Raw genomic sequence first — 12351 nt, forward strand, 5'->3', positions numbered from 1 at the left:
CGGCTGACGTCTGAGAAACTGTAGATGGAACCTTGAGGGAGGCCATTGAACCATCTGATCGCCGGTCCTGCTAAGGTCACCGGGAAGGCGCGGCACCTTACTTCGTCACCTACTCCCTCTAGGTTCATCCTGGCCTCAAAGGCCGTGAGATGTTCCAGAGGATCTTGAGTTCCGTCATACCTCATGTCCGTTGGTTTGTCGAAGTGCTTCGGCAACCGGACCTCGAGGATAGATCGGTGGAACGGCGTGACACCCATTATCACAGGTTGTCGTGTTTTCTCAGATTTCTCTTCTCCGTCCTCACGTCGTCTTGTCGTGCGGCGAGTTTGTTTGCCGCGGGAGTAGATGACTGTGTCATTCCGTCTTCTCGGAATGGGTGATTCCTCTTGCGTGTCTTCTGCTTCCATCCGGGATGCGGATATACGTCGTGAGCGGCTTCGGTGAGAGCTCTCTTCTTCCTCGCCCCCGGGAGACGGGGTGTAGCTTGGGTCGGTAGACCATCCATCCCTCTCCCGGTCGGCTAACTGTCGTTCTAGGTTCTGGACTCTGTGGCGTAGCTCCTGCATTATTATGGCGCTATCGCCGCCCGTTCCTCCGAATGGTCGGGTTGTCGCATGTCGCTGGGGGGATCTCCGGCCTCCCCTTTGTGAGGCGACGGAGGCTGCCCCTTCCGCTCCGGCTGCTCGAGCTCGGTCGCCGGGACCTGGCACGACTTCCATTCAGGCAAAGAAGTCCCCACAGACGGCGCCAATGTTCGGTAATCGGGTTCCAGACAGGTCGGGAGTACAAGTGAAAGGGTGGATAGGTGGGGACGCCTTGACTTGGGTCGCACTGGTAGCGGACTAATCGAGCCGACGAGCACTTGGGTTGGTGAATGGACGAGGGGGGGTGCCACCTGCAAAGACACTCCGACGCCTAAGTCAGAAATCGTACAAGCAGGGGGAATGATGTGGGCAAGTAACATACCTCGGGGGAAGAGCCAATCTTCCCCTTATATACATGTCAGTAATGGGCCCCAAGACGAGGACAGGCCCATGTTTCCGAGGACGTTGTCCTGCAGCCACGTGCGAGCCGTACAGGACGCGTGTCCGGGTCAGTTGGAGGGCACGTGACCGGGTCGGGTGGAGATCGGGTCGGACCGACCCGTACGGTTATTGGGCCAGGCCGTAACATTATCCAAATTGTACCTATATATGATTACATGCTTCACTTTGGTAAATTTTATTTGAGTTTAACGTTCAATGCAAGTTGGGAAATTGCATCTAACTAATGTTAAAATCATCCTAAATAAAATTCATTAGAAGAGAATAGTAATTTCACCCTAGCTCTCCTGCAATGAGCGATTTGATAACCTAAAAATTGCTATTAGAGATTTGTCTTCTCTTTTTATTTGAACAGTATGCCTTTCTTGGATTATATATTTGTTATTGCACATCTTGTTGGCTTTCTCTCCTCCTTCTCAATTAAAATCATTGTTCTAAGGATTTGACTGAGAATCGGGATCTGGTATAGTTAACTGAGAATCAGTCACTGAATTTAGGATAAAAAATAATCAACAAGGAACTAGTTAAAAGAATTAAAAAATGGTAAAAAAATCGATTAATTGATCAAATCAGTCTGATCTTTTAGCCATTAATCAATTTAAAATAATAATATATATATATTTTAAATATTATATATTTTGTATATAAATATGTTATTTTATTATATTTTGTTCAATTTCAGTCAAATCTCAGTTAAATGTTTAAACTCCCAATTCTCTACTGGTTTAATTTTTAGAACCTTGATTAAAATAAAAAATTTGATGAAGGGGCTAATTAAGTTCATGCTATAAAAAATTACGAAGTAATTATAATTTGTTATTCTATATTAGGGTCTAGTATTTTCAATAATTCTCTTTTTTTCCAATCATATATAATTTAACTTTTTTATCTTCATTAATAATTAAAAAAAATAATTTAATTTTTTTAATCAATAATTCTATTTGTTTACAATAATATATAATTTAAATTTTTAAGCTTGACTAATAATTTTAAAAAATAATTTTCTATTAAATCAGAATACCCTAATACTATATTAAACTGGTGATGAAAATTTATAAGAATGTTTTTGGTTTGTATTTTTATTTTTCAATATTTTTTGTTTTTTATATTTTATGAACAAAAAAAATACTAAAAATAATAAAATTGTATCTTTTGTTTTCATCTTTTATTTTCTCTTTTTTTCTTTACAAAATTATGGAAACAAAAAATATTGAAGATAAAAAAAAATAAAAACACAAATTAAACCGACCCTAACTTTCCAAATTAGTTGATGATTATTATTGGGTTTAATGCTAAAAGTGAGTCAAACTAGCTTTTGATTTAACTCAAACTTCATTTGTTAACAATTAGATAAGCCAAGTTCACGAGCTTGCATTGTAAACTAATTTTAAGTTTGAATTTAAACGCATATATATTAAATGAACCAAATTTAAATTTGAATAACTATACTAATTGACTTTGAATAGTTTATTAATTTATATTATGTCTTTTATATTTTTAATTTATAATAATATACAATATCACACTATACCTTTATAATTTTACAAACTCACACATATAATTTTTATATAATCATCATAAAAGACATATATAAATCATAATTAATAAATAAACAATATATATAATTGATATTTTTTTTAATATATAAATTATAATTTATTTATATAAAATTATAGATTATATTCACACTACTTAAGCAAATTCTTGAGCTTTTAGTGAATAACTTAAACTTTACAAATAAACATTACCTAAGTCATGTTAGAATTTGGCCTAACTCTACTGAGCTTCACCCACTCTCACTTTCAGCCACAGAAATACTTGTGCTATATAATGCTATCTCCTCAATTAGGGTAAATTTATAATCCATACTTAAAATGAAGACGAAAAAAGAAAAATGAGAAATCCCAAACCAGTATTTTTTATTTATTTTTTTTAATTTTCTCCGGTAAAAGACTATTTGTGAAAAGAAATACCAGGTGTGCTTGGTGGATTTTATTTGATTTTTAATTTTGATCTATGGCCATTAAAAAACTCTGTGGCCACGTGGCCACAGAGTGTGATCATGAGGTGGGTTAGGATTTTGACTAGTAAATAAGGGATATTCATTCATGTAAACTTATGGTGATATATTGTCCCACCTCAACAATATGATAGCTCCGTTTTCTCCTCAGTTTCAATATAAAAAGGGAGCAACGGAATCACATTTTTAGGCATCTAGCAAGAGTGTTTAGAGCGAGTAGTAATTAATTTATAACACATACCACATTATTATTATTATTGTGCCATAACATAATAATCAATTTTAATTATTATAGAATAAGAATAGGATCATGGGTGGAACACAACAATTCTCTTCGGCCACACTAATAGCGAGTGCGAATGCTAGCTATAGGCTTCCCTTAATTAGGAACTTTCCTCAAAGAAGCACCTTTCTTGTTAATCCAAATAATAAGGCTTTGTCACTTACTACTACTTGTGCTGTTAGCACTACCCAGGATGCTCAATTCACTGAAAACAATACTAGACGTTCTGCCAATTACCAACCCAACCTTTGGGACTTTGAATTTCTACAGTCGGTCGAAAATGACCTTCAGGTAATTATGTGTTTAAGTAATGTGTTATTCACTTTTATTTTCGTTCATATAGTAATACACAACTAATTATTTGTAGGGAAATGTTGTTATAAAGACGTAGAAAACGTCTTTTTTTAAAGATATTTTTTAATAATTAAAATTTAACATAAATAATCACTTAAATTATGTTATTTTTGTCAAAATTAGGTGAGACAAATTAATTTAACAAAAAAATAGTAAATCAAATTTTGAGTCGGTCTAAATTAATATTATTTTTTATAAAAAATAACTATAATATTCTTATTATATAAAATAACTAAAATACTCTTATTATATATATTAATTTTGAGAATTCTAAATTCTAACTCTTTTTTCTCTATCGTTATAGGATTAGAATTTAAAGTTTTCAAAATTAATATATATATATATATATATATATATATATATATATAGAAAATAGGGATATTTTAGTTGTATTTTATAATAGGAATATTGTAGTAATTTTTTATAAAAAATATTAATTTATACCGATTTAAAATTTAATTTATTAATTTTTTTACTAAACTGATTTGTCTAATCTAATTTTAATAAAAATACTATAATTTGATTAATTATATGTGTTAAATTTTAATTTTTAAAAAATATCTTAAAAAAAGACGTTTTTGACATCTTTATCTAAGTTGCTCTCTTATTTATATACCATAATTTGTTATATTTGTTAAATAATAATTCTATTCATATACTAAATATTTTTAGCATATCTGTCATATAAAAATACAGTTGCCGTCTTAAAATTTAATAATAATAAAAATTAATAAAAAACAATCTAAATTTATTTTATTTAATATTTATTAATTATTATTAAAATTAATAAATATGAAATAAGACAAGTTTTTTTAAATATCTTTCTTTCTCTTTCTAACGTTACCGTTTCTAAAACATACACAGGTAGAGAGATTGGAAGAGAGGGCAAGAAAGCTAGAAGAGGAGGTGCGTGGGTTAATGAAGAAGGTAGAGATTGAACCCCTAAGCTTACTGGAATTGATGGACAACGTGGAGCGATTGGGTTTGACCTACAAATTTGAGGAGGACATTAAGAGTGCCCTTAACAACAGAATCGTTCCATTGTTACATCATCACACTATAAACAAATATGGCTTGCATGCCACTGCTCTCTCCTTCCGTTTCCTCAGACAGCATGCTTTCCACGTCTCCCCTGGTATACACCTCTTTTTTTTTTTTTTTCATCATATTTAATTTTCGATGAAAATTCAGGTGAAATTGACTTTACGTGAAGTTGATATCTGGCAGTAATTAGATTAGATGAAAATGTAGTCAAATCAGTCAAATCATCTAACGACTCTCAAATATCAACTTCACATAAAATCAACTACACCTGAGTTTTTACTTTAATTTTCACAGATAAATAACTTATTTTTATTTCATATTATCAATATTTTAAATAATTTTTTACATTTTAAATCTTAAATAATCTTAAATTTTTAATTTTAAATCCTCTAAAACATAAATTTTTTTACAATTCTTTTTTAAAAATTGATTAATTAAAAGTCGATTCTTCGTAATTAAAAATTAAAAAGTAATAATTAATCAATATAAGTGCAGATGTGTTTGAGAGCTTTAAGGAGGAGGGAAAGTTCAAGAAGGAGATTAGTGGGGATGTGTTAGGATTGTTGAATCTATACGAAACTTCATACCTTGGATTCGAGGGTGAAACCATTTTGGATGAGGCAAGAGCATTCTCAGCAACACATCTCAAGAACTTGCTACAAACAAATCAAGTTCAGAACAAAGTGATTGCAGAAAAAGTGAGGCATGCATTGGAGCTTCCCTATCACAGAAGAGTGCACAGGCTAGAGGCGCGGTGGTTCATCGAAAGGTACGAGCAGAAGGAAGCCCACGACGGCGCGTTGCTGGAGCTGGCAAAGCTTGATTTCAACATGGTGCAATCAGTGATGAAGAAAGAGTTGCAAGAACTTTCAAGGTGGTGGAGAGAGATTGGGCTGACAAGCAAGCTGGATTTCGTTCGTGACAGGCTCATGGAGGTTTACTTCTGGGCACTTGGAATGGCCCCTCACCCTCAGCTCACCGAATGCCGCAAAGCCGTCACGAAAATGTTCGGCCTCGTCACCATCATCGACGATGTCTACGATGTCTACGGTACTCTCGACGAGCTGCAACTCTTCACCGACGCCGTTGACAGGTGGGATGTGAATGCGGTAGAAACACTTCCGGACTACATGAAGTTGTGCTACTTAGCACTATACAACAGCGTGAATGACACAGCTTACAGCACCCTTAGAGAAAAAGGCGATAATAGCCTTCCACATCTAGCAAAATCATGGAGGGACTTGTGCAAAGCATTCTTACAAGAAGCAAAGTGGTCCAACAACAAGATCATTCCACCTTTCGACGCCTACATAAGGAATGCATCCGTTTCTTCATCCGGCGGGGCATTGCTTGCTCCTTGCTACTTTTCTGTCACCCAAGACAGCACAAGCCAGGCTATTGACTCCATAACCAACTACCATGGCATCGTTCGCTCCTCTTGCGCCATTTTCAGGCTTTGTAACGATCTAGCTACCTCCGCGGTAAGTAACAATTAACCATGGTTAAATTAGTCCAAAAGAACATTGACTAAATTCGTTGGGAAAAATTTAAGTTAAGATAATTTCATATTTTTTTTTTTATCAATTTCACACCAAATTAACTGAATTGTGTTAATATATATTTTATGGAAAAGTATAAGAAACCAATAGAATACTTGTACGACATGTACAATTGAAGTTTATGGAGTATTAGATATATAATCATTAGTGTTATCTTTTTTTATCAGCTAAACTTTTTGAGATGAGTAGTATCATGACATGGTATTAAAGCACTAGATTCAAAAGGTCAAAGGTCAAGAGATGTTTATTATTCTTAGTATTCGAATGGTTATTCTAAATAGCATGAGATATGTTTATTTTGTAATTTAATAGCCCATTGTATAATTATACATTGTACAAATAGTCCATTGTCTCCCTAACGAGACCCATATTTTATTTGAATAATTGATAATTTAGTAACTGATTTTTTGGATAATAATATAGGCGGAGCTGGAAAGAGGTGAAACGACAAACTCAATCACGTCGTATATGACCGAGAATGGGACAACGGAGGAGGAAGCACGGGAGAGCCTTGGAAAATTGATCGACCAAGAGTGGAAGAAGATGAACAGAGACGTAGTGTTGGAGTCTGCGTACCCGAATGTCTTCAAAGAAATAGCCATCAACATGGCTCGGGTTTCCCATTGCACCTACCAATATGGTGATGGACTTGGAAGGCCTGATGACACGGCAGAAAACAGAATCAAGTTGTCGCTCATCGAACCCATTCCAATTAATTGATTAATGCAATGATGGTCATTTCACGAAATGCAAATATTATTTTTAGTATATTTGTATTTGCCATGTTGTATATAATTAATTAGCCATTTCAATGAAATCAAATTATCGAGAAATTTGCCAACAACCATGTAAGAGGGCCAAAAATGCAAGGTTGTGAAAATCATCAGTCTAAAATTTGAGGTTTAAAACTTTTCAATTTTAATTGAAATTTAATTCAAATTCAATTAAAAATAATAAAATAATATTACCTTTTTAGAAAAAATTTAGAAAATTAACTATAACATAAGTCAATTCAAATCAATTTTTTGTATTTTTAGTTTTAAAATTCAAAAAATTATAGCAGTAGGGATTATTTTTTCTTTTTTATAACCTACTTTTTATTTTTTCAACTAATTAATTTTAATTGATTACACTTTTTGTTGGTACCTTAGCAGAATAATTTGTTTTATAATATATGTATTATTTCTCTTAAACAAATTAACTTTTAATTAATTTTTAATAAAAATTTAGACTTGTCCAATTCATTTACTGAATTTTTAATGATTTTATCGATTCTTTGATAAAGATTTAGAATCAAGTTTATTGTTTAAATCAAATCAGTCAGATAATCAATTTTAGTTAACTCACTTGAATTAGCCCGTTCAATCTAATTTTTTTTATGAACAACCAAGAGAAAAAATAAAAGAGCAGAAAAAAAAAGAAATCAGGTTCTTAACAGCAAGAGAGAACAAACCATCTTTGACGGCTGGTGCCAAAGGTGAACCTTATCAGCTCCGCTACCTCCAGATCCTATCTTTGCCAACCGATCTGCCATGACATTAGCTTCTCTCGGGATAAGCTCAAAACGAATATCCCAATCCCTTCTTAACTTCAACTCAAAGATCAGTTGTATCACTTCTTTTCAAGATGCCAGAGTGGAACTTGCCAACCAGTCACTAGCTCAAAAGCTGCAGCGTAATCTGTCTCATAGACAACAAGCTTAAGACCCGCCTCCCAAGCCCAAACCAAACCTTTCCATATACTCCACAACTCCATCTTGATGACACTAGATCTAAAGAAATTTCTTGAGCATCCCATTACCCATTGACTGGAGCTATCGCGAATTACCCACTCAAAACAAGCACAATCATCCCCCAAGTTCACACTCCCATCACAATTTAACTTCCAAGCACTAGGTTCTGGCGGAGGCCAAGACAGAGGTTTTAATCCCTGGACACAACACACTCAATTCGGAGTTGTATATTCAAAATCCACCATGCACCTACGAGCCTTGTATGAAATTGACCCAGGAGATCCAAAAACTCCCTGAAAATTACCCATATTTCTGTCTTGCCAAATTGACCATATTATAGCTGCAAATTTGGAACAACCTTCATTGAGGAGGCCATGCTTAAACCAATCATGCACCTCGTGAGAGCCAAAGAAACACACATAAAAAAAATTAGAGAAACCCAAACTGATCGCACCACTTCACAATCCCGAAAACAATGAAGAATTATTTCCGGAAGTTGATTGCAACGTGTACATAAGGATGAGGAGGAGAGATGTCGCCGAAAACGTAGATATTGAGTTGGTACAGCATCATGAAGGCAAAGTCACACTAGGAGCTTCAACTTTTCAGGGACCCGCGCCTTCCAAAGCCAAAGCCAATTGATATTCATATCCCAATTCAACTTATTCTGAATTAACCATAAATATCCTTGTTTAGCAGAGTAAAGAGTGTGCTTCCAACTCCAACCCAAATCACGACCAGAAGTCGAAATATGTACTAAACTAAGAATGTCTTCCCTTAAATCCCTAGGAATAAAAGAGTAAATCCTCTCCAAATGCCAAACTCCATCACGGTAAACATCTTCAATGGTTAAAGCAGCCTCACAGATATCAAGAAATTCAACTCTCGCTCCTACTAGCTCAGAGTACAACCAAGAGTCAAACCAAAAATTCTTAGAAAGAGCTCCCACTTCCCAAACAAACTCTTCCTTTAATACGGAAGCTGTGTGCACAATAGACTTCCATATACATGATGAAGAACACATTGCTTTAATTGCAAATAGGTTTCTATTCTGGAAGTATTTCTGAAACATAATCTTGACCCACAATTTCTCTTGATTCATCAAAATTTGCCAAACTAGCTTTCCTAATAAAGAAAAATTGACCAACCGCGATTCCCGCAAAGCAAGACCTCCTTTTTTGGAGTCGTCAAAACTCTCCAAGATGCTAAATGAAGACCACGGTGATTATGACTACCACACCAAATAAAACTTCTAGTAAACTTATCAATGTTAGAGCACACACCTAATGAAAAAAAAGCTTACTTGCATCCTATAAATAGGTATAGAAGATAAAAATGATTTAGCAAGGCAAATCTGACCAGCTTTATTAAGAAAGCGACCTTTCCAAGATGCTAGCCTATTAGTAAGCTTATCAACCACATCATTAAAATCAGTTTTAGTAACTCTGTCATGCTTGAGGGGGACACCAAGGTATTTTCCTAGAGAATTAGGAAAACGGATAAAAGAAATACTAGTGAAGAGATTCTTGTGTTGTCTAGAAACATTCATAGAACAGATAGCACGAGATTTGTCAAAATTCACCTTCATACCAGATGCTCTGCAAAAGGTGGCTATAGTGTCCAAAACATGAAGCACTTGAGATTTCGTCGCTTTGCAAAAAAGGATAAGGTCGTCTGCAAAAAGGAGATGGGAGATTACAAGACCTCTCCTAGACACAGTCACTGGTTTCCATCTACCAACCTCCACTTGCCTAGCAATGAGGCAACTCAACCTCTCCATACAAATAACAAATAACTAAGGAGATATAGGGTCTCCTTGCTTTAAACCCCTATTTGGCTGAAAACCATCCAACCGGTTACCATTCTACATTAGAGAAAGGGAGGAAGACTTTACACATTTCATAATAAGAGAAACAATAGTACCTGAAAGCCAAACATCAGGAGAGATTGCTCCAAAAACTCCCAGCTCACCCTGTCATAAGCCTTTTCTAGGTCAATTTTAAAAGCAAGAACACCTTTCTTTGATTTGGTTTTTTTCATAAAATGAAAAACTTCCTGGGCTACAATGATATTGTCTGGGGCACCCCTTCCAGGAATAAATCCTCCCTGCAAAGGGCCAATGATATCTTGTAGAAAAGGTCGTAACCTCTCCACAACTACCTTAGTTATAATCTTGTAGATGACATTGCAGAGGCTGATAGGACGAAACTCTTTCATGCGAGACGGGTTATCAACTTTGGGAATCAGCACCACCAAAGTGTCAAACAGAGCACTATTCAGGTCAAACCCAGTGAAAGCCTTCTTAACAAGTTCCCATACCTCTGTACCAAGCACTTCTCAATATTTCTTGAAGTAAATAGCCTGAAAACTATCAGTACCTAGGACCTTAAAAGAATTCATGCCCCTAACCACCTTCCTAACCTCTTCTTTAGAAATATATCTTGTGAGACTTTCAATAACCTCACGAGATAAAGAAAGTAATTCTTGATCCCCCATCACATCAAATTTTACGTGTTCCACATTGCAAAAAAAATCTCTATAAAATTTAATTGTACAGTCTTTGAGTTCTTGTGAATCAATACTCCATCTTCCATCCTCTAAAAATAACTCCTGAACCTTGTTACACTTCTTCTACATAATGGTTTGCATATGAAAGAACGCCCGTTGAATCTAATTAATTGTTCACAGATGAATTTCAGTTTGGTTTGAAAAATAAATAAATAGAGCAGTTTTAAATAATTGTTTACTTTTAATTTGAATAAAGTCATACCGAAGTGAATCAAATCAATGGAGTAAGTGTATTTTGAGTTTTTGACTATTTTCTAAGATTTGTACGGTGCGTAGTAACTGCGTAGTATTGGGCTTAGTAAAAGAGGAATAGATGCTGATATAAGCAGTAACGGGCTGGCCTGGGCTTAGAAACCCGAATAGCATACTATGATTCCGATCCGACCCGGGATAGATTGCTATTGTGCTTGTAGCCGTGTCCGTCGTTTGCAGAAGCTACTCAGAAGAAGGAAGTAAGGAATGGGGAGCGGGAAGGAGGCTACTCAGAATGAACAGCAACGAAAACGAAAGCGAAAAGAAAAAGGAAAGGTAAAAGGAGTAAAGAGCAAGAAGAACTCAGCATCAGCATCGGCATCGGAGCAGCTGCGATTCTTTGTGGATGAGTTTCAGTCGGCGAAGGGTGTAAAGCTTTCTTCTCTGGAGCTGGATTCCCTCAAAGACTCTTCCATTTTGACGCTACCTCATTCCTCTGTTTCCGATTCCGATTCCGATGTCAAAATCTTGGGGAATAATATAAAAGCAGCTTTCGGAGCATCATGGAAACAGGTCCTTTGTGAACCTGGCCTTGTCCCCGGCGAAGTCCTTCCCGGAAGCCCTGCAATCCTTATCGTAGCTTCATCTGCTTTAAGATCCCTTCATCTTTTAAGGTCACTGCTTTTTCCCTTACTTTTCTTATTTTGAAATTCTTAAACCCTAAACCCTAAATTATTATTTTGCGCAGGGGTTTCCGCTCTTTCACAAAAGAATGCCATGCTGCAAAGTTGTTCTCAAAGCACATGAAACTAGAAGAACAGGTATGCTCCCTCGCTCCCTCCCTCCAACTCTCCAACCCTATTCGGTTGATGCTCACCTTTTAAGGTCACTGCAGGTTTCAGTGTTGAATAACCGTGTTAACATTGCTAGTGGCACACCAAGCAGGTTGAACATCTGATTACTCTCCCTGACATTGTTTCACTTGTATTCACTAGTCAGTCATTGAGTTGTGTATTGTTCTCCCTTCAATTTCAGGATAAAGAAGCTCATTGACACTGAGGCGTTAAGCCTTTCGCGGCTACAAGTGCTTCTTCTCGATATACATCCAGATGTAAAAGGCTACTCTCTGTTTACTCTTCCACAAGTCAGGTTTGGCTCTCATGTTCTGCTTTAATTATTAATCCATGTCATCTGGTACATCACAGACTTTAACCCTAGAAGCTAATGGATTTGTTCATGGCTTAATGTTACATGTGCAGAGATGAATTCTGGGACTTATTCAAGAACTATTTTTATCAGGGGATGATCCAGGGACATCTGCGTATCTGTCTCTATGGTCCACTCCAGTCAGCTGTCCGCTTAAAAGGAAAACCAGCACAACCTCTTCCCGACGAATAACATATCATCCCTCTCTACTTGTTTTTATTTTTTTCTAAGTATCTTGGTGAAATTCATATATCTCTAAATGACTTTCATGGGGTTGATTAGATGACATTCTACTGTTATTTTATTTTTTATACTTTAAAATGAAATTCAAGTTACATATCCTCACACCA

The 12351-nt window shown here is 35.7% G+C and overlaps 2 protein-coding genes across 2 annotated transcripts; both read left to right on the forward strand.

The window, feature by feature from the left end:
* Positions 1-3099: 3099 nt before the first annotated feature.
* LOC112712397 (isoprene synthase, chloroplastic) lies at positions 3100-7147 on the forward strand. The gene is made up of 4 exons (XM_025765280.2): positions 3100-3637; positions 4565-4835; positions 5240-6225; positions 6727-7147. The coding sequence occupies exons 1-4, from the start codon at positions 3374-3376 to the stop codon at positions 7021-7023; spliced, it is 1818 nt and encodes a 605-aa protein (XP_025621065.1). The 5' UTR covers positions 3100-3373; the 3' UTR covers positions 7024-7147.
* Positions 7148-10958: 3811 nt separating this feature from the next.
* On the forward strand, positions 10959-12346 carry LOC112712399 (protein cms1). Its single transcript, XM_025765282.3, has 5 exons — positions 10959-11469; positions 11544-11616; positions 11691-11740; positions 11831-11944; positions 12055-12346. Exons 1-5 carry the CDS (start codon positions 11063-11065, stop codon positions 12191-12193), a joined length of 783 nt encoding a protein of 260 aa, XP_025621067.1. The 5' UTR covers positions 10959-11062; the 3' UTR covers positions 12194-12346.
* The last annotated feature ends 5 nt before the right edge of the window (positions 12347-12351 follow it).

The sequence above is a fragment of the Arachis hypogaea genome, chromosome 9, assembly GCF_003086295.3.
Source record: "Arachis hypogaea cultivar Tifrunner chromosome 9, arahy.Tifrunner.gnm2.J5K5, whole genome shotgun sequence".
Lineage (NCBI taxonomy): Eukaryota > Viridiplantae > Streptophyta > Magnoliopsida > Fabales > Fabaceae > Arachis > Arachis hypogaea.

What these genes read in the sequence shown, in the direction of transcription:
- LOC112712399 (XM_025765282.3), top strand. Translation starts at nt 11,063, where the DNA reads ATGGGGAGCGGGAAGGAGGCTACTCAGAATGAACAGCAACGAAAACGA. An exon ending in AGATCCCTTCATCTTTTAAG is followed by an intron (nt 11,470 to 11,543) that starts GTCACTGCTTTT and finishes TATTTTGCGCAG; the next exon opens with GGGTTTCCGCTCTTTCACAA. An exon ending in TTTACTCTTCCACAAGTCAG is followed by an intron (nt 11,945 to 12,054) that starts GTTTGGCTCTCA and finishes TTACATGTGCAG; the next exon opens with AGATGAATTCTGGGACTTAT.
- LOC112712397 (XM_025765280.2), top strand. Translation starts at nt 3,374, where the DNA reads ATGGGTGGAACACAACAATTCTCTTCGGCCACACTAATAGCGAGTGCG. An exon ending in CGGTCGAAAATGACCTTCAG is followed by an intron (nt 3,638 to 4,564) that starts GTAATTATGTGT and finishes AAACATACACAG; the next exon opens with GTAGAGAGATTGGAAGAGAG. An exon ending in TGCTTTCCACGTCTCCCCTG is followed by an intron (nt 4,836 to 5,239) that starts GTATACACCTCT and finishes ATATAAGTGCAG; the next exon opens with ATGTGTTTGAGAGCTTTAAG.